The sequence below is a fragment of the Styela clava genome, chromosome 4 (genome assembly GCF_964204865.1).
Source record: "Styela clava chromosome 4, kaStyClav1.hap1.2, whole genome shotgun sequence".
NCBI classification, from domain to species: domain Eukaryota; kingdom Metazoa; phylum Chordata; class Ascidiacea; order Stolidobranchia; family Styelidae; genus Styela; species Styela clava.
The window spans coordinates 14,915,845-14,939,016 of record NC_135253.1 but is presented as its reverse complement, the minus strand read 5'-3'; the positions used below and the strand labels follow the sequence as shown (position 1 = coordinate 14,939,016).

At 33.1% G+C, this 23,172-nt stretch overlaps 1 protein-coding gene across 1 annotated transcript; it reads left to right on the top strand.

Annotated features, from left to right (window-relative positions):
* The first annotated feature begins 3 nt into the window (after positions 1-3).
* Positions 4-23,172, top strand: LOC120325952 (condensin-2 complex subunit G2-like). The gene is made up of 26 exons (XM_078111498.1): positions 4-185; positions 600-719; positions 4,071-4,197; positions 4,461-4,615; positions 4,871-4,999; positions 5,285-5,383; positions 8,001-8,167; positions 8,653-8,800; positions 9,226-9,400; positions 9,508-9,644; positions 10,191-10,346; positions 11,290-11,412; positions 11,490-11,589; positions 12,143-12,279; positions 13,586-13,839; positions 14,500-14,689; positions 15,446-15,724; positions 16,580-16,721; positions 17,524-17,642; positions 18,196-18,382; positions 19,000-19,119; positions 19,715-19,818; positions 19,995-20,143; positions 21,360-21,571; positions 21,794-21,843; positions 22,319-23,172. The coding sequence occupies exons 1-26, from the start codon at positions 24-26 to the stop codon at positions 22,517-22,519; spliced, it is 3,942 nt and encodes a 1,313-aa protein (XP_077967624.1). The 5' UTR covers positions 4-23; the 3' UTR covers positions 22,520-23,172.

Genomic DNA, 23,172 nt, shown 5'->3' with positions numbered 1-23,172 from the left:
CCTATCTAAACTTCTATGGTAGCATGGGTGAAAAGAGAAGAGAAGAACTATTATCTTGTTCTGAGAATAGTGAAAAATGTATCGAATTTGTGGCAAACTTGAGGAGAGAACATCACACAAAGTTTGGAGATTTTAAAAATGGCAAAGGGAGAAAGTTAATATCGACTGTTTCAGAAATTATACAGGTTTGTGGAGATTTATAGGATATTCTTTGTGCAATTTCACATGTTTTTGTTGTTAAAAGTATGAAAATTTTTCATACAATTGATTCAAAAAATGACATAAATTAACAAATTTATATCTGAAAAACATTCAATTAGTTAAACTAATCTAGAATACAACTTGATATCTATGGTGAAGTTATAATGTATATACAATATAACTTAAAAGTGTAGCCGATGTTATGAATAAAAAAAAATTTTTTTTTGGTATAACATTCAGTATCGAAGCAAAGATAGTCCAGTCAGTCTCCAACTGACAATTTTGCTTTTCTGATTTTCTTATTCGAAATTTTTTTTTTCTTTTAGGAATTGTTGAAGTAATTTAGCCTATTTCCTACAAAATTTTGAAATAAACTTCTGCTGTTTTTTTTTTACCAGGAATTAAATTCAAAGCAACTAGATTCCTTCTGGCTCGGATTGAAAACTTTATCAATCAATGGACTGGGACAAATAAGTAGTAATGTCTTAGATGAGGAAAATATCGATGACAATATACAGGTATGCATTTTTTATTCAAATTTTTTTATTTGAGGACATGATGGCCTAGCCTAGTCCAGGGATGGCGAACCACTGACCCACGGGTCACAATGTGACCCACCGCGTTTTAGTCGTGACCCGCTAAGGCACGAATAAAATGCTAACATATCAGTGATAAAACCGGCCTCAAATTAATCTAACAATAACTAAACTATTATGATGTACCGTCAGTTGGGCAGTCAGGACTGCGATCGCTTATATTCAAATTGTTAATTTTTCGGTATGTTAATTTTCAAAACCCATAATTTTGGACGCATGTCTGTATCGTTGCGTGCCGTTATTCAGCTATTGACTCTGACATCGTTTATGACATAACAGTGCAATTGATGTTCATTTCTCGCAACGTCTTGTCTCTTTAAGAAGTGCATCTGCCGACAGTTTTAGGGGGTATACGAGAACTAGATGCTACTTTGCATTTTGTTAGTTTCTCGCATACAATGCTGTTGAGAATACAAAATCTTTCAGACTTGAAATAAAAATCTAGAATCACAATGGGGCCAGGGTTGTCCAAAATGAATCGAATATTCGAATGTATTCGAATATCAAAGTATTCGAATACATTTTCGGCTGATTTACGAATAATTCCGAATAGTAGCCACTTTTCGCCGTAAACGTGGTGTTTCGTTTTACGGGAATCTTCAAACGGATTTTTACGCTGTCTCACGTATTGTAATGACGATGAATCGGCACTTTGATTGTTTATATTCTGTGCGACCGTACGTCGCATAGTGTTGCGACACATTTGCGTGGGTGGACATTGCCGATATTCGTCTACGAGGCTTCTAATTTACAAATTCATTTCCATTACTGACAATTACTGTATTTCCCCGGCTAATAAGTCGCTTTTCTAGGTCACCGAGATAAAGTGATTTGTGACCCTTTCGTTTCGCCGATTCAGCAGAACACGACAGGAAAACACAGCTGTGAAATAACCTGTGGACGTACAGTGTATTACTTATCACATTCCAAAATTATTTCAACATTCATGTTAATAGGTTGTCCAAAATGATTGCCGCTTTACAACTTAAATTTACCGCTCAATTGTTAAAAAATAGTTAATTCTGTGAGTATGATTCTACCAAACTAACATGAACAACTGAACAACAGGGACACAATTTTTTCTACCCGTCTTATTGGAGGCCTATGGAAAAACCCCTGTTTGGAGTGCTAAAAATAGACATCGTCCTATTTGCCATGTAGACTTATTAGCCGGGAAATACGGTATTTATAGCAGTCATTGTTACGATATCCAATAAATTGTCACAAGTTGGAAAAACAAGTCGATTTATTAGAAAATAATTCTGATAACGATAGTTAAAAGTATCGATCCTTTACCAGGATGATTTTTTGTTGCGCAAAATAATGCAATCCGTGACTGGTACTTGTATCGACAATCTGTGGACATAAAATGTGTGGTAAACTGACCGATTTTTTTAAATATTTATTCCTATTTTTATATTGATAAAATAATGAAAGTATTAATACCAAATACCACAGGTATTTGTGGACATGAAATACGTGGTAAACTGCCCAATTATAATTTCGGGTTCGTATTTACAAAATAATTAAACTATTATAATTCTAAAATGCAACGACGATCTGTGACCCTAACATGTGTGGTAAACTGCCCGATTTACCAACATTTGAGTTATGATAATAGAATTAAATTAACACGGTAAGGCATTTTAAATAGTGGTATCGGTCATGGATTCGAATATTTTGCGCAGCACAAAATCATCCTAGTAAAAAGTGCATACTTTTAAATACAAACCAATGGCAACCATTATCCAAATTAGTTCTCAAGAGCGAGATGAAATATAAATTCTTTTTCCGACTTGTGACAATTTTTCGCGAGTACGAACATGAGAATCAAAAACTAATTATATTCGGCACAATATCACGGCAATCTGTGTACATAAATTGTGTGGCAAACTACCCGATTATAAATAGTTTTTGATTCCTATTTTCATATTTATAAAATAATAAAAGTATTATTACTCAAACATACAAGGGCGATCTTAGGACTTAAAATGTGTGGTAAAGTTCCGGAATATAATTAATTTTTGATTCGTATTTTTGTACTCACGAAAAAAGTCGGAAAAATAACTCATACTTTATCCCGCTTTTTGGCAAATAATTTGGATAATGGTTGGTATTTAAATATATGGGCGTTTTTCTAGGATGATTTTGTGTTGCGCAAATATTCAAATCCATCATCGATACCACTCTTGCCGTATTAATTTAATTCTGTTAACATGACTCATGGTATATAAAATATATGGTTCCATTACATTTGAACCCACGTACATTTGAACCCATGACAATTGCACCTGTATGCTTTTGCACCTATGGAATTTTTTTTGTTTTTTGGATAGTTGAACCCACACTAACCCTAACCCATGGGTTTTAGCACCCGCATATAGATTGAACCCGTGGATATACACATGGGTTCAAATGTACGTGGGTTCAAATGTACGGTCACCAAAATATATATATATACTGCAATAATCTGCAAATATGAAATGCCTGGTAATATAGCTAGGTTGTAACTTGTAGATAGCAGTTATTCCATTGCTTATTGTATGGAAATTCCTACATACATTTAGATAAGCTTCAATTAATGGATTTTATTTTCGAAGTATTCGAAATTTCATATTCGAAAAAAATAATTTCGAATGTATTCGAAATAGTGAACTATTCGGTTTTGGCCATCCCTGAATGGGGCAGTGTAAAATTGCTTTTAATATGGTTAAAGCTGATAGAAAAATATAACACTATCAGAGTGGAATTCCCTCCAAACTCTTTGGAACCGTAAAATAATTTGCGCATCATCCTAAACGTAATTCATATGCGTACTCTAATTTCATAAATTCGAGTGCCATAAAAAGTCCGTGATACAAGTGCTGTATAAGTAAAGCCCTAAACTACACCAACATTAACAACCGCTGTATCATGATTTGTTTCAGAAGTTTTTATAGATACAAACATTGATTAAATATCTGTGACCCACTCTCTTCTGTTCCGCGTTAAAAATATAATTTTGACCCATTCATTGTAAAAGGTTCGCCATCCGTGGCCTATGCTTACATCATTGGACTGTACTATGTTGCCATTACAGAGTAATTTCTTGGATCGAATTTCACCATGTAAGTGATGTAACCCAAAACATAATAAATACTGTGATATAGTGCTATAAGAAACTATGGTAAGTGTTCCAATTCATTCTTTTAAGATGATGTTCTCAAGTATTTTGCTGTATGGATCAAGTATGACATTGAATGTAACATAAAATTGATTTTGTTATTATTTTAGAATGAGGAAAACAAAGAGATACCATTTCAAGTTTTGGAAGCTGTCTGCATTTTTCTTTTGTCAACTGTCAGACTTGATAATCAGACTCCAAATAAAGACATGCTGCAGATTCTCATATTACTACATGGTAGGTCATTGTATAATGATAGTTATTTAATTTTTGAAATGTTTTAAAATATTCAAAATTTACTTTCCAAATTAACGCTTCACAGGCTTATCACTCATATAAGGCTCTTTGCAACCAGCCACTGAAATGTAGAGAGATTGTATTTGTATATCAGCGGTTCTCCACTGGGGCCCATGTTCTTTATTTTGTATTTCTAGTCCACCACTGTACTTAAAATTATTATCACTTTAAACGTATTATTAGACTCTCCATCTCATTTCCAGGTTCTCTATTTGATCTTTATGATGTCAGACCAGTTTTAGCATCCTGTATTTGCACAATATGTGTAGAATGGTGGAACAAGAATTTTGCTTCAAAAGAGCAAATTTGTCTCAATGTTATAACTCATCAACTCAGATTGTTTCTATGTAAAGATCAGGTATACCAGTTGAAACTATTTTTTATTTAACATAGACACAACTTTTAAATTTTTATGGACTTATGCTAAAATGTTTGGTTTGTTAATTTTTTTAAGATAGTAAATTACACATACCATTTAATGACATAATCTTCTGTTAGTAACTTTATGTTTTGACAAATTTCAAGATTTTTTCAAGTTAATTTAATAATTTTCATTTATTTTTCAATATTGCTAAAAATTTAAAGATATACAATCTTTTTTCTTCTATATTAGCGTGACAAATTATCGTCGATCTGTAGTATGCAAGGTTGTTTGACATTATTTGATTTCAAAAGAAAACAAATATCTGCTCTTGAGAATGAAGATGCCACCGAAGAGAATTATGCAAAGAGTGTGATTGAGGTGCTTGACTACTCTCTTAACTTGTTCACGAATCTACAATAAATGCTTTTGCTCACAATTGTTCTAACTTTGTTCCAGCAAAGATATCTTTTGTTCGATTAACTGGTTACAATGTATTTTTTTGCTAATTCATATCCAGTAATATTGTGATTTATGGCTGTTCTTCCCTACCAGTGGGTTGCGACATGTACATATTGATTGATTTATTATTTGCACTAACTTTTCCAGTTTTTTAAATGATTTTTGCAATATTATGCAATATTAATTTCCTTTCACTTTTTCTAGGAACTCCGTGAAATGTTGTTGAGCAGTTTTAAATATCCTTTGTTGCTTTGTAAAGCAGAGGGCAGGAAATTTTTATCATCAGTATTTCTTTTGCACAAGGTATTTTTTATTTTATTGTTGTTTTACAATATGTACTTCGTTCGATTTCCATTAATTTACCTACTTCAATGTAATGGCACCATGTGCAAGGAATTAACTTAATTCTTTGCTTACCAATTTTTTTAGCTACTATTCTTAAATTTTTGCTTAAATGTAATCAGGGATGGCCATTTCCGAATACTAAACTATTCCGAATACATTCTAAAATAATGTTTTCGAATCTGGAATTCCGAATACATTCTAAAATCGAAAATAACACATTTTTGTTTTAGTTGATTAAAACCCAGTAAATTAGGAAATAAGCTTCAATAGAAATATCAGAATGAAGCCACAGACCAACAGTATATGTACACAAAGTAATTGATAGTTTATAGCTATTAATAAAAAAATAATAGCAACTTGTGACACAGTCAGTTTATTAAAATTATTCACTTTGTACAAATGACCATATGAAAAGATAGCCAAGGAGTTGTCTGACGCTTTCTATCATTGGTACCAGATATTACGATAATAGTCGAGTCTATTGACAAAAATACTACTTGTATTCAGATAATTGTGTATATTTTCTGAGAGTAATAAAATTTATTGGCAATACAGGCAACAACAATCGAAAATCCATTATGCCTTTAAAAATTCTAATATTTAAGCCTAGAGTATTCTACTACCTACCAGTATATTTGTATATTAATTTATGTGAACCATATTGTTATTATGTGTAACATATTGTTGTGTTTGGAATTAGAAATAAATTAGTAGAGAATAGATGACCACCACTGCCAGCGCGCAGCCAGGATTTTCGAAATCGCAAATTCCCATTGCCCCCTGTAACACCCACCGCGATTTCGCGCTCGTTAAAAGAGCCGTCTTTTCAGCGTATAATGCTCATTCTGTTACGTAAAATATTCAATCCATGACAACTACGAGATTCTAAAATATCTTTATATAATAATTTAATGTGTCCAACGTAACTCGCGGTTGCTTCTTCTTGCGTCAAAAAAAAACATTCGGTCCACGGCGATCTGTGACCTGAAATTTAATTTTAATACGTATTTTTGCAATCTTGCCAACTCGTTATCGCCGTTAGAAAAATCTCAAATAATTATATGAAATCCTGTTAAGTGTAGAGTATAATTCATTTCATACAATTAATATACATATAAAGTTTAGCAGTGAATTAAAAATACATATTCATCGCCGCGATTATGCCACCTGTTAAAAGAGTCGACTTTTACAACAAATAATATAACAACGAATATATATTTTTCTGTTGTGCAAAGTGATGGATTCGTGACCGTCACGCGTATTTGAAATGTCTTGCTTTATTAATTTAATTGTCTTCAATTTAATCTGCGGTTGCGTCGACAAAATAAAATCCTCACCACTCTTATATACCATTGCAATCCGCGGTTATAAAAAATAAAAACGTGAGGTAAACTGTCCGATTAAATATTGTTTTGATCCGTATTTTGCGAATTGGGCAAATATTTAGATGTACTTGTTAACAGTGACTCCGCTCGATCGAAATGCTGCCACTCTGATTATTTTTAGATAAAACCGTTCGAAAAATCCATAAATATGCAGTAATATCTCAGAGTAAAATTTATTTCATCACAATAAAATTGATTGAATATACTTTAGATTAATTATATTATATACATCTTCACAACCCGGGAAAAAGTCGCGTTTCAAACCTTGTATCGTGTTAACACGAAAATATTCGACGGCAATTTAAAGTAATGGATAATCAGGCAAATCTTGTAAATTTTGCGATTTTCACTGCCTAGAAGAGCGTTTTTTAAATTTTCGCGGGCCTCAATAAAACTTATATTGTTTACGATTTTATTTTCAGTATTTTAAATTGCCGCTTTTCAATCAAAAAGTTGCGTTGTCTTTAGAAACTCGCCGCCAATGAACGTATTTACCAGATTCACAATTCCGTGCGCGTACAAAAATAAAATAAATGTTATCGTTATCGTGGATCAAATTTGTGGAAAATTTTCGTTTTAGAGAAAATAACACAATCGTAAAGACGTTTACGGCCTAAATAACACGTTACGCTGATGAGTGATAAGCAAGTTTCTATCGAGAATGTTTTCATTCAACGGAAACGTCTTGAAAGCGGCGTCGAAAATGTGTGACGTCACACAAATATCCGATATTCTTATGAACGTGAATTCCGATATTCGAATGACGAGATATTCGAATACATTCGAATACTTTATTCAAATTGGCCATCCCTGAATGTAATGTAATCTTAATATAGGCTCGTTTTATCTAGTTCTAGTAACTAAATCAGATGTTATATGCAGTTTTTGCATCTTTCCTAGCGACGAAAATCAGCATTTTCCCTAAAGAATTCAAATTGAATTATTGGCTATGATCTGACAAGACTTGATGGGAGAAAAGGTTACGTTAGCCACCATAGGAAGCTAGGAATTCATGCAGCAATTTTACTTTATTTATATCCAACTAGATTCAAACCTGCGAGTCCATGCAGGTTAATCAAAGGCTCGTTGCCAAGGCTGTTCAAAGCGCTTATTATGAAATGCCAACTGTAAATTCAATATCTTAATCTATCAGCGATTAACCATCTTTACATTCATGTTTCTTGATACAGGAATTAATGAAAGATGCACATCAAGTTATCATGGATAACATCAAGCATAAATTTTCTCTGGAACAAGCAGAAGGTCTCGGCAATATTTATTTTCAATCATGGAGATCTGCTTCGCAAGAGATGAAGGAGAGTTTTGAAGAAATTTGTATTCAAGATTTAATGTACAGGTAAGATGAGGTTATGAGGAATTGTTAATAAATATGAATTCAAAATAAAATTAATACAATTATAGTATGAACATGAATTCTTTATTTTATGTTCAAATTTTTTTTCAAATGGCGAGTTTATTTGGCCAGTAAAGAAATATTTTGAAGATCAAGATTGATAAGTAAATAAATAGGGTACTCCCGTAGTATGTAAACCAAGATGGCGGACACCGGAACATAGTAGGGTACCAGGTTGGGGTTAGGCCATAATTTTATTCCAATTTTCCATATTTTACTTCTATTGCAAGTTCGGGTAGTATTTGTACCTGAAATTATGGCTTAACCTTAACCTGGTATACATACTACGTTCCGGTGTCCGCCATCTTGGTTCACATACTACAGGAGTACCATAAATAAGAAATAATGAATTGAATAAATAAATATTTCATTTTTGCCTTTCTCTGGTTTCACTCTATTTACTCAAATCTTTTTTTTATTCATACCAGAGCTGTTCATTCTCCATGTGTTAAGGAATTCAATTTATTTCTCCCTTTGAAAACAATGTTGTCTTCCATTGTGTGTCATAAAGGAGGTTTGGAAGTTCGTCACATGATCACAAGGCTGTATAATCCTATTATATGGAGATCTTTGAAGGTATGTGTTTGATATTGTTCTTCAAATTTGTAAAAGTGTCCAGTATTTTTTGGAAATCATAAAGATGAAGTTATTATTGATTTTTTACAAAATATATCCTGTAGCACTTTGGGGACTGAACTATGTTGGCATAGCAGATTAATGCAAGCAGGTTTATATACCATGTTTACCCTAATGAGCAATAAATTTTGTAGACTATACCTAAGAAAAGGAATTAGAATCTTCTAAGAAACAAATGTATGGTTATAATAATTGTAGTTTGTCCAAATCCTTGATTAGGCGCGAAGTTCTACCTCTATTGATGTATGATGAGATATACGTCCTCGTATACATCTCCAATATTTATATAAGGAAATACTTAGATTGTGTTAGCTATTTGCCTAATTTTTTTACTCTTTACTCATAATATTTGTTGTAAATTCCAGGCCAACAACGCAATGGTCCGAGCCAATGCTTCCAAATTACTCCTAGATGCATTTCCTCTGGAAGAAGAAGACTCAAATCGGCCACGAGTCGCTGAAAATGAAGAATTCATGCAAAGACAATATAATGCAATGAATGATATGCTCATGGATGTCTGTCCTAGGGTCAGAGTTATAGGTAATTAATTGTTAGATTTCAAAATACCTAGACTGACTAAAATCTTGACTTGATGTTATATTCATATAGGCAAGTTACGCTTATATTCTATATAATCATATTTTAAGGTATTTTTGGACTTTGCAATGTATTGCATATGTACTGGGATGCTATTCCACCTCATGTAATAGCTATTCTAACTAGGAAGTTATACAATGATCTTGCTTTTGATGCAACAGTACATGTAAGACAAGCCGTATTCCAGGTGAGCGATTATCTTTTTTTGAATATATCATAGTGACAATGATTTTTCAAGAAAAATTATTCAGATTTATTCAATTCACTAATCTATGCTTATTGTTCACCTATCTTTTGTTTTGAAAAATCACTCTTCTTCATAACTGATGTATTAATCAATTCCAAATTGCTGTGCTTGAAGATGGATTTGGTTTTTTATTTTTTATCCAAATTATGTATTACTACAAGGCCTGACCTATCACCCCATATTATGTTGGTTATGTTTTGCGATATAAGGCAGGGTTTCCCAAACTGAGGTATGTGATGACTGTGCAGGGGCAATATGAAAAAAGTCTGAAACATATACATATAGATCATAATCTTATCGAACTGCTGTTGGCGTGCCAGTATTCAACTTTTAGTATGTATTGATTCAGACTTCCATGAGATTTATTTTGTCAAAGGGAACATTCTTTCAACATTTTCATATTAGTTGGTCATATTAGTTATTTAACCTTCCTATCTCTATATTTAAGCATTGTCATGTTGTTTTTTTGTCATGTCATGCTTTCAGGCCACAATTGTTCTTCTTGATACACCTTGTGCTCATCCACTACTTGCCAAATTATTACCTCCATGTCTTGAAAAATGTCTGCATGATATCAATGAAAAAGTTCGGATCGCCGTGGCCGAAGTATTGTTAGGAGTCAAGCAAACAAGCACGATTGAGGTTGGTCTGAATAGAAATATCTCCATGACTTTTCTTCTTTTTTGAGATATGTTAGAAATACACTGCCAACCATTTTCTTAATTGATGATGGTATCCATAAAATATTTGATTCTAATTCGATATCAATTTTGATTTTGCTGGGTTCGCAGTCTGATTTGTATTTTAAAACCCCCAATGGATTTCAGAGTAACATTTTGAATTATTATTCAGGTTTAAATTTGGTCTTTTATTAAACTCAAAATTCCATTTTAATTGTTTTGTTACAACAGTTTCAAAGAGTTTTGATTTCAACTTATTTCAATCTAATTAAATAACAGTATTGGCTTTGTTATATTCCATAAATCTGTTGCCCATGCTTATTTTAATTCAATGCTATTTGCTTGTTATTCAAAACGGAATGTAACATTATGTTTCGAGTTTAAGAAAGTATCATTGTGACCAACTGGTAATGAAAGAATCTCATAAAATTGCTTAGGTCTTGTGTATTTAGAAAGGGCTCATTGATTTATTATTAATATGTGACCATATTGCGTAGAACTGCGTTCTTGAGAAATACTTAATAATGTTTGGTGATGATGATGGTGCGGCGGTGGGGCTCATCGTGCTAAGCGTTAGGAATACGCTCGCCATCGTACCTCTGATAACTCTGCGTGGGTTTTCAGGTTCGAATCCCATGCGGGGATGGTCATGTGCGAGAGGATTGCTGGACTCCTCGCCGCCGTAGGGAGGTTCATGCTTACGAAGTTCATGCTTACGAAAAAACAAATAACTAACTAGTCTCATACCCTAACCGACCTGGTAACCAGATAAAGGCCGTGGTTCACCATATGGTTGAGCCATCTTATCGGCTCTCCTCTCCCCCGGGATAAATATGTAAATCCTATCCTATGTATATCCAGTACTGTATTATTTCTATGAGTGGGCTAACATGTTTTTCTTTCAGTTTTGGAGTGTGTGTCCCATCCAAAACATCATTGCCCAACTTGAAGTTGATGGAATGCCAGTGTCAAAACGATTGGCAAAATTATTGTTTCGATCTTTTATTCCGGAGAATAAACCAGTTCAGGTGAAATATTAAATTCATTTATCAATATTTTTTAATAAAATTCCTATTTCGTCTTATTTATGTGAATTTATTTTTAGGTATGGGTGGAACGATGTATGAATTTTTTTAAACGTGAAGTCAATGCTGCTCGTAAGTTTTACTCCCTGGTTGACAAAGATCTTACAGTACAGGAAATTGGTGAGTTCAATATTGATGTTGTGCAACAATTTATCTAACTGGCGAAGTAGTACTAGTACCTTTGATTCAATTCCTTGAATTTGAATTTGGAATTTAGGATGTTCTGACAAAACAAGTATTTGTGTACATAATACATTCATTCCTACATATCATCATACGTTACGCTGAAAGCTTTTAATAAGCTTGAAGAAATTGCTCTGTATGATACGGAAAAATACTTTTTTTTTACATTTTGAAGGGGGGGGGGGGGGGTTCTGACCCTCCCGGTCCACATATACACAATTCTTCATTTTCGCATATTATAATGACACTTATATACCCAGTGATATCAAGATTCCATAATAATTTTGGTGGCCTATATTAAATAAGATATTTAATGACCTTCGGTAATTCAAATACTATACCAGTCAAGGGCTGTGATTGAAGAAAGTAAAATACATTGTGTGTGTCACCCCAAATTTTTTTTTTTAGATCTGAATCTCCTGATACACATGTATATTATTTTTTTTCATCCAACATAGTATAAAAACTAATTCATAAATTTTATTTTTAGGTGATTTTTTAAACATGATTGGTACATTTGTATACAATTGTGTATCAGCGACATTGCAACAAGAAAATTCATCCGTGATGGATACTTCTTCTACAACTAATTCAAATGATTCCCAGAACAGTACATCCACTACTCCGGTTGGTTATTAACCATAGAAATAAATAAAATAAAATGTTAAGTCTAGTAAAATTCACATCCGACTCTAGTTCAGCGGTTGGAAAGGGCCACAATGCTGGGAGCAAAACTGATTTTTTTCCTTTACATGAAAACTCGCCCTTCTTCCCAATTTCATTGCATGATAAGGCCATTTCACTGGGTGTTTTCACTTTGTTGAGCAGGAATTGTTGGAACCTAGTGGAATTCAGAATCTAACAATAAAAATAACTCTATACATACTACTGGAATGACAAATAGGGGGCCCATGAGTGCCAAAACATTTCTGGAAGGGGGTCATAAAAGATTGGAGACCAGTGCGAGGCGAGCAAATTTTCTCAAAATAAAAAGGCGTGACAACAATGGGCCCATTGTTGTCACGCGTAAAATTGAATGAAAAATTTACTAAAAAACTCAAAATGAAAGTAAAATAAAAAAATAGTTGTGAAAAAACATAAAAAAATAAAAACAAAGATGAAAATAAAAATAAAATGCAAACAAAAAAATTGAAAAAAAAAAAAGAAAATAAAATAAAAAAATTGAAAAAAAAATTAAAAAAAAAAGTGAATAAAATGAAAAGGTTGACAACGATGGGCTGCATCGTTTTTATTTCGAGAAAATTTGCTTCTGCTTGGGACCAACGTTGTCATGCATAATACAACGTGCACAAATGGTGTTCCCTGGGTTTCTAACTCACTACTGATATACTTCTGAGCCTTTCCGCTGACAGACTCTGACAGTTATCTCTTATGGTACATGATCATTACCTCCTCCTGACTCCAAAATTTCCCCACTTCGAAACATTGCTATATGGAATCCCTATTTAATTACCACATTCCTAACCCAGTGGTCAGAATTTTGATTGATGATGCCCCATATTAAATAATATTTATCACATATGTTATATATAAGAGTTTTAGACTTTTGTTCGTTTTTTTTTGTTCTCACTGTTGTTCATTCATGAAGCAACATTAGAATAATATGAAATATTACGGAAAATTGGTATAAATAATGATTGTATTATTCATGATTTCATCGTTTATTGTCTTGTCTGAGGCAAATTTTATATAAATCCTAACAAAAACACACCACTGAATCCTGCTCATCTAACAGCGCATCTTTTATGTAAAATAGTAAATATGCTAAAAGGTCTTCAAAAACATCTCAGACAAGTGAGTTTTCTAATCTAGAATTTCACACTTGATTTCATTTTCAAAATCAGAGCTTTTTATGAAAGAATAATTTAAAAATACATCTCCAACTCGAATTTCATTAAAAAAAAACTTTTAGTGCAACACTACTGTAATTGAAGATGATGTGTTAGCTGCACTTCTCGATACATCTTGCATCCTGTGGAAGTCATTGGATCACAGAACATCTACTTCTAAATCATCTACAAAGATGCGGGAAATGATGAAAAAAATTATGGTGACCTATTCCAGAGTTCTGCACGTTTGTTTTAAAGTTTCAAACGATGAAAGGACGCTTAATGCAATTCTGTTGCTCACTTCATATTTACCGCCTGGTAGTTTACCCGTGTTTAGGTAAGATTGGAAAATTTATAATGTTCATAAAGTTCCGTTACAATTTTGATTTTGTTATAAAGTCAGTTTTCTCAACCAGGTTGGTTTTATTTTTATCAGTGTTTATTCCCGTTTTTTTTACTTCATTTAAAACACTTAAAAAAGCCAACAAACCATATATATCAGTGGTTCTCAAACTTAATAAGCCGCGCCCCCTTTTTAGAATTTGTCGAGTTGAGTGCCCCACCTCAAAAATAGCTACCTAACAATAAACTACAAATAAAAGATAGTGAATAGTAAGGCGAGAGTATGTTTTATAAAAAACACACGTTGAAAATATGTGTACGTAATATAGAAGTGTAAATATTCAAAATGAGATGGACAACATCAAATCCAACATATTTTTTCATTTTTAATTAGCTTCACGTCCCCTCAAAATATTGTTTATTGCCCCCCCTCTTGTGGAACCACTGATATATATGCTATCAATAAATTCCCTTTGCCATTTAAAAGTAAAGACTTTACAAGTACCATATATAATATTTTTGAGGCATACAAATATAGCTTGCTGAAAATTTTGTATGAGAAAAAGTATTAATCAATTTCTAATTATCGATATTTGTCAACTAGTGCTTTTTTCGTATAATTTATTTTCTATTGTACGAAATTTTATCATTACAGCAAAAGTGTACTCCCCAAATTACGTTCCTTACCTGATGATGCTCCTCCATCATATTACACCATGTTAATAAAATGTTTGTGTTCGTGGGGATGGATCAAACAATTGCTTGGATTAATACAAGAATGGTTGACAGAATCTTTAGAAGGGACATTGGATGAGTCATCGCTTGATAACCAAGGTCCAGGAGAGGTGTGTGTCTGTTCGAATTGGCGATCGTAATAACCAAATGAGATAAGTTAGAAATACAATGCCAACCATTATCAATTGTATAGTTAGTGATAAATATGTACATATAGGTATTTTAACATAAGTTAGTGTCATAAAAAGATTTTTCACACAGATGAGTTTAGCAAAAGGAAGAAAAGTAAGTATAGCTTGTATACCCACAATAGTGGGTACCGTGACCCCCATTGATCCCTATTGCGAAATTTCAGTCTTTTAAAACTCAATTTTCATTTTGATTATTTTTTTCAAATCGGTTTTAGATAGTTTTGCTTTCAACTAGTTTTAATCAAATTTAATGAAAGTGTTGGCTTCGCTATATTCTGTTGCTTATGCAAATTTATTAGATTAGTTACTAAGTCCATATGTTACGAAAGCAATATTCCCGCATTTGCATTTCAGTGGATGCTTCTTTAGAGACTTGTTTAGAGTGAAAGTGGGACACAACTTATTGTAAAGAAAATATACCATGTACGGCAGTGGTTCCCAAGGGGGTCACAATGCTAGGTGCAAAACTGATTTTACTTTCCACTCTACAAGGAAACTCCCCGTTTATCTTGGTACTATTACTTGATAAGGGATTTCACACCCTATTAATACCACTGGAATGATGAAAAAGGGGGCCCATATGTCAATCACTGGTGTAGAAAATGAGTTGTACCATGAGCTCAAAGCACCAATTTTTTTCAAATTTTACTTATATTATTTTATTTTATACTACAGACGAATGACTCCAGATCAACGAATACCAGGCGTTCTGCTCGTTTGTCAAAATCATCTGTTCAAGAGAATGATTCCCAATCTGATGAGAAAAATGACGGTTCTAAAAGAAAAAAGAAGACCGTTTCTTTTACAGTTAAGCCACAACACAGGCCGGACCAAGCACTTAAATATCTTAAAGTTTTCATGGAAATTCAAATGAGTTGTTCTTATTCAGCTCTGGAGATTCCACAATGTGTACAATTGTTGTTGACAATTGCAAAGATTCTTGAAAAATGCCAGGTAATAATATTGAAAATATTTTTTTATAGTTATTTGTTGTTCTTTATAATGTATCTTAAATTGGCTCCATGGTGTAACTTATTATTCCAACTACATTCTGAAATTATATTTTCTGATATGGATTGTCGATGTTACTCTAATTAGAGTCATGTTTAACAAGAACACATACAGTATAGTGTATAACACGGCTCGGCAACCTTTAACGGCATCCTTTCCATAAAACTCACACCTACTCAGAGCCGCAACATCTACATGGCAGCCAGAGCACCGAGAATAAAGAGCCCGAGGTTGCCGATCGCTGGTGTATAATGAATGATTTTGTATTTGTAAATGTAGGAAAAATTAAGTTGAACTGTGATTCAATTGTTTCACAAAATTCAAATGAAGATCTCTTTAATCAGACTGTAAGGCTCAAATGAAATTATTCTCAAAATCAAGAGTTGATAATATCGAATAAACTTTTAAATGGATACTCAAGATATTAAATATGACATTAAACACGACAAAAAATCATGAACATAAAGTCCTAATCCTTTGCAGTTTATTCAATTACCGTACTTTTTGCCTATCAAGCCGAGGCCAATTTTTATCACAAAAATGTGGGGTTTTCTATAGAACCACCCAACAAGACGGGAGCGGAAAAATTGTGTTACTTTTTTTCTCTGTTTGTCAGTTTCGCCAGTGATGCGTGCTCTCTCTTTGACATGTATACAGCCAACGAGCCAAAGCCAGGGTGCATCCTTTCCATGATTTCCTATACATGATGGTATCAGAAATTGCATTTGCTGGGATTCACGCACCCTTGCAGCAACATCAAATATAATTTACTATGTTTTATATTTTGCTCTTAACCAGGTGGAAACATTGAGTCGCTTGTCTTCATCGTCAAAAACTGACGATTCCGAAATTTGGGTGGATAATTTGTTGGTGGAAGGAATTGTCAGAAGATGTAGTGTATTGTCAATTATATATTTGCATCAAAAAAATAAACGAAAAGGTATTTTGTGCAACTTTTTCATCGATAAATTACATACGTACCTACCTATTCAGGTCTGTAGTTGCGACAATTATACAATGTATTTTTATGCCTTCTTCTCCAACCAAGGCCCCAAACAAGCAACCGCTGCTGATTAATGAGCTACTTACTCTATTGCACCCTGAGTGAAGTGGTTGGTTTGGTATTTGAACCTGGGATTTTAACTTTTAATGCCATAGTAGTCTGGGCTAATGTTTTAGCTACTAGGACAGGGATACTCAACTATTTTTACTCATCTTTTACAAAACAAAATTTTTGGGAACAGTTTTTTTAGAAAATTTATTTCACAGTATGCCTTGATAGGGCCTATAACTTTCAGCTTAGAGAGTTAGCGGAAATTCATGTTAAACTAAGTAACCGCAAAATCTAAGACATTCTTGAAGATTATTGTAGTTTTCTGACTGGTGCATATTTTCTAATCAAGACGGAAATATCGCATTGTTTGTTATAGGATCACAGTTCTTCTCGTATATAGTTTGGTGCAAATATGAGAATTTGAATACATGAAATAATCTCTAGAACTATAAATAAAAGTTATTTAATGAAAGGAAACAAAAAATAAAGAAGTTTGGTAGGTGCGGTCAGAATCGGATTCTCAAAAGATACGGATTTGAACTGCGATCTGCCAGTTGAGTAGCCCTGTACCGGGACACTGGAATGAAAACCTTTGAAACAGTCTTAAAGAATTTCCCATGAAGGGCTTCACTGTAGTATTATTAGAGATGTAGCTACAGTTTTTGTATTTAATAATGTGTATCTTTAGATGCTGATTCCTCAGAGGCTGATGATGATCATTTAAACAATGATGTTCCAATTGATGAGTTCAAATATATGATTAAATGGTTTGGTGTTGTTATAAAGAAATATGAATCCACTACTAAGGTTTGAAGACATTTGGGAAATTCCTTCTGAAATTGATATTTTTGTTCTTATTACTAATAATATAGACAAGCGCAAATTCAGATTATGGAATTATTTTTAAACTTCCCGAAGCCTGTAGTCTTAGTTGAATAGAAAATATTTCGAGTTCCTCAAGAGTTGAGTCAAAATTTCGGACTTTTAAGATGGCTTGTACATGCCAGAATTTTCATGGCCAAAATTTGGTTTTCTTAAAGTCAAAATTCCCTTAAGAGCCAAGAGATGAGAGAAGAGAAGTCTTTAACCAAAATTGGTTTAGGATATCTGTTTGGGTTTTAGTAAAAAGAATTAGCGTATCCTGAATCATCACTATGATGTTTTGTATGGAAATGTGTACAAATATTAATGGAATTTCATGTAGATAAATTCACTTTTCTAAGCGAAACAACATGGTCCAACATGTACAGTTTGTCAGAATTCTACTCCCATATAAAGTTGTTGTACAGCGAATAGTGCTGTTCAAATTAATTTTTTTATTGCATTATTTCTGCAAGTGATTTATTAATTTGTATTTCAGACACAGAAATCTGATCTGAATAATTCTATTTTATCGAATCAAACAAGTTCATCAGCATTTATATCTCGGTTGTCGTTATATCGTCAATTATTCAATTCTACTTTGCAAATATTCCTTGACTTTCTATCATGCGGAATTGAAGTTTTTGAAGAAGTAGAAGACGTTGTATTACAGTTTTGCTCATCTGGTGAGAGAAAATTTGGTATTATTTTTTCAATTTATTTTTTGAAGAAAAGTCCAAAATCGGAATCAAAGCAAGCTTGGTCGAAGCTGAAGTTATAATTTGACTTTCCCAGTCTTGTTTACATGTTAATATTTGTCTATATTAAATTGGCCATTGGTACTCCCGTAGAGTGTGTACCAGTTTAGGGTCAGGCCATAATTCTCTTCTGATTTTCCCTATTTTCGTTCTATTACGAGTTCGGGGACTGTCTGTGGTATCCAAGTGAATATACCCCCTGTCCATAGGATTAAGTCCCTTTACACAACTTGATGTAAAGTAGGAACGAAATTAGTTACTTTCATATTGGTATACACACTTCCCTTATAAGTATTATAAATGCAATGCGAAATAAACTTTAAAATAACTTACTGATGAAAGATGGAGGATCTTTCGAAGAAAGTTGTAATGGAATTAATTGTGGGAAAATAGATTTGTATTTCTGAGTGAATCGATTTGAAATATCTGAAATAAAAAAAATTACTGAAATTGAATTATATTTTTTGTATGGTAGTGTTCAGGATTGAAAGAAAAATCTGTTGGTATACAACTTTGCTATTATGTTTACTACTTCTTTAAACTAGGTGCGAGTTTGATTGAATATATTGAACAATTATTGAGAATATTGTTACAACTCGACGAACACAAAATTTTACAAAAAGAAATGAAAAGAAAAAATGTTGATGGAGAAGAACAAACTCTAGGTATATTGAATTTGATTGATTCGGGCGGGATGCGAGTATAGCAGTGGTTTTCAATCGGGGTTCCGCGGCACCCTGGGGTTTTTCAGTACTGTTTGGGGTTGCACAAGCCTACATTCATAACCAACAAGCTTTATTAATGCATGCATATTGAAATATAATCAAATACCTTATTATCCAACTATTATCAAACTTGTTACACTTTGAGATAATTTTTTTGTCAGTTTTAGGTTCACTTTTATATATATGTTTGTTGTGATGGTTCTGCGCCACAAAAAAAGGTTGAAATCCACTGTGTCCGAGGTATCTGCTTGATGTTGTGGTTAATTCAGTTCGGTTTCAAATCATTTTAACCTTGTTTGCATCTATGTGCACGGATTGATTGAACGCGATGTTGAGCAGCGACATTGTCAGCACTATTAAATTTTTATAACTCGGGCTTTTGACTTTGGTATGACTTTGGCTTCAATACCATTGAAAACATGCAAGGCTTTGACTTCGCTTAATGGATAACAGAGAGGAAAATTGTCCTGAAGAATGTTCATTGTAAATATATCTATCCAGCAGTCAAGGCTTTATGATTCTCATTTCCCTTCAGTTGATGATGACGACAAACGCAACGTAAAGATAGTTGATATATTTGACAGGATTTTGACAACTTTATTACAACATGCTAGGCAGAATCCTGATAGTTTTATGCAGGTATGTTTTTTGATATTTTATTCTGACTAATTTGTCAACATCACTACGTATCAAAATACATAAAGGCAAAAAGGAAATATAATGAAAATATAAATAACAGTAGTGAAATTGAAAACATTTCAGAATTCCTAGTAAATGATTAGCTAATATTCCCAACAAATATTGTGTTTATCAAGGTATTTCGACAAAAAGTGAAACAATCATTAAGAACTATGGTTCGGCAGCAGAATCTCGTACATTTCATTCATCCTAATGATGTCTGGTATGATGTTTTGATGAAAAAAATTATTTCAGCAATAATGGTGGATCTCTTTCATCAACTAAGGTATATTGTGCTCTAATTAAGTTACTTAAATTTATGACTTAACATAAGACGTAACCATGAGAATGTCTGCCCATAAACAGATATTTAATTCACAAGAAAGATGTAATTGTTGTTTCATGGTAATCTGTTGCTTGAATTTGGGTTGATAACTATACAAACATCCTAATTGATAAAATTTAATTCTTTCTCTGCTGTTAACCACCACGCATCTCACATGATTTTTGGTACTCCTGTAATGTGTACCAGGTTAGGGTTAGGCCTTAATTTTATTCCGATTTTCGTTATATTTGGTCTATTACGAGTTTGGGGGACTGTCTGTGTTAGTCAAATGAATACACCCCCTGCCCATAGTAATCAGTCTCTTCACACAACTTGATGTGAAGTAAGCGAACAAAATTAGTTACCTCCGGATTGGTACCTGGAGCATCAGTATTTTACTTCATGCTTGTACCAAAATTGTTTGTTTGATATTATTATGTGGTTTGACAGACTGTTCTGAATATGACAAAAAACAACACAAGTCAAAAATTTACTGATTTATACTACCAAGTCAATTTGGTTACCAAGATTACAACATTATTATTTTCTTTTACGTTTTCAGATTTTGTAATTGCCTGGCTTCCTTTTACTGTTTTCATGTTGACTGTTATTTTCATTAAAAGGTTTATAATAAAATTTTTAATTTATGATGGTATTAAAGGACAATGAAAATGCAATTCCAGATTTATCGCAATTTTCATCGTTTCAGTGAACTAATTCAGGGGTTGCAAGTTGCAACTTGCTGCCAGTAGGCCAAATGCAGCCCATAAGGAAAAATTGTGCGGCCCGCGGAAAAACGCCAATTTTAAATAGTGTGCGGCCGTGATAGCGTTTTTAATTTAATTTAATCTGGTATGTGCCAGAAATTCCAATCCCTTTGCGTTGTAAAGCCTATTATACCTGAGTCCAATTTATCATCCATGCCTGTGACGTTACAATATCTTAACAGATAGCTTGTGAGAAGCGAACAATGCATGTTATGAGATCAATAACCAAAATTTTGTGCTTGCAACTACTAGAAATCATATGTTAAATAAAGGTGCAGCCCGCGGTTTCACCCAGGTATTTGTATGCGGCTCTACTGTTGCACAAGGTTGCACACCCCTGATCTAATTGGTAGTAACCCCATTTCTGTCATGGTCTGTATATTTCACTGTTCCAAAATTTTTTATTATAGGTCGAATCAAAACTTTTTGGCTAGAGATATCATATCAGACCTTCCATCATTTTCTGCGTGTATACTTCCTGTTTTATGTGCAACGTATGGAGAGACTGCGTACATTTGTCAAAGCACCATTCCTATATTAGCTAAAGAAGAATCTGATTCTACGGAACAAAATGACCATACTTTGCTAATATTTGCTCATCTTTTGTACACTTTGTCAATAAGTAAGAAAATTTTTCAAAATTATTTTTACCTATTACTGCTACATACTGATTGGTGTAACTGTAATTTGTAGAAAATTGTTTTTGTGTTTTTACTCCTATTCAAGCCTATGAAAGGAAAACTTGAGAAATGGTTGATATTTTCAGAGCTAGTTTCAATATTAGACAATTATAAAGAAATTTTTGACACTGATGTATCTAATAATCTACCTTTACTTGCTTCAGATGGAAAAAATCCAACAGCGGCTGAAGATTGTATAAATACGTTATGCGAGGTAAATGGAAGTAGTGTGAACAATGATCTATCTCAGTGGTTCCCAACCGAGGGCCCTTGGCCCACCAAGGGTGCCACTATGCCGGGTGCAAAACTGATTTTACTTTTCGTTTCACTACAAAACCGTCCATTCTTCCTAGTTTCATTGCTTGATTATTTCAAGCAATGTTATTGTTTTACCTTTTATTCAGCATGAATAATTGTTTAAACATAATGGGATTTGGAATCTACCATTCAAAGTAACATTATAAATACCACTATAATGATAAATAGGGGGGGCATGAGATATAGGAGGTTGGTAACCACTGATCTATCCTATATTTACTTAGTCGAGTGTATGATTCAGAAATTTTCTAATTTTTGTTTTCTAATTTTCATTTTTTGTTACAAAATTATATGCTTCACTCTTTCCCTATAAATTAAAAAGATATTATTTCATTTTCATGTATTATTTTTTCAATTTGTTCGTTTGATAGGAACTTGAAGGTTTTGATAAAATTTTATCAAAAGTGAAATCTAAGAATGTAGAATCCTCAAAAGATGGAGAATCTTGTAATAAACTAAGTCAAGAGGGAGAGGATGAAGATGTGGATGCTGAGGCTGCTGGAGGGATTCTTGTACTTGAGGAACCCGGTCATCCTGATCTTTTCATGAATGACGAGGAATTTATGATTTAAATAGAATCAATATTTACAGTTGTATTTCAGTACCACTTTTAGTTTTTTCAAATTTGTTTAAGCAGAAGCTGTAGGTTCTGTACTATTGAATACTTCTTGTTCACACAACTTTATCAGCTCTGATATTATTCTCGAGGATAGCAGACCATGATAAAGTCATGGTCTAGTTTCTTTAGTCATAGTGGCAAAGTATATTTTCTGCAACCGAAACAACTCTTTTTTTCAATAATTGCTTCTGCAAAAATGCATCACTTCTGCAATGAATTGCATCAAAATTCCATTCTTATCCCCCCTTTTTTTATAGATACCTCAAGGATTTCAGACTTATACCCCACAATTTACTTACTTTATGATTTTGTTAAAAGAAATCGCCTTGTTTTTTTCCAGCTGATACTTTAACAAACATAGAAGAAAAAACTGCCAGATTGCTTTGAATATGATTCTTTCACCTTAAAACCTGTAACCTACTTTCACTTGTGAATAGATATATGTTTTGTATATATTTAAGATGATTGTTAAAAAATTAAACAGTTGAAGATTGATAGCGTTTTTCGAAGAGTATGCAGTTAATCTTGCTTACAATTGTTTAAAATCACTGCCAGTATATGTTAGTTCTTCCTACTTTTGTAATATAACGATATCTTCAAAGTAGA

Coding starts and splice junctions, on each gene's coding strand:
- LOC120325952 (XM_078111498.1), top strand. CDS start 24: ATGGGTGAAAAGAGAAGAGAAGAACTATTATCTTGTTCTGAGAATAGT. Junction 4,198..4,460: donor GATTCTCATATTACTACATG/GTAGGTCATTGT, acceptor TCTCATTTCCAG/GTTCTCTATTTGATCTTTAT. Junction 21,844..22,318: donor GTATAAATACGTTATGCGAG/GTAAATGGAAGT, acceptor TTCGTTTGATAG/GAACTTGAAGGTTTTGATAA.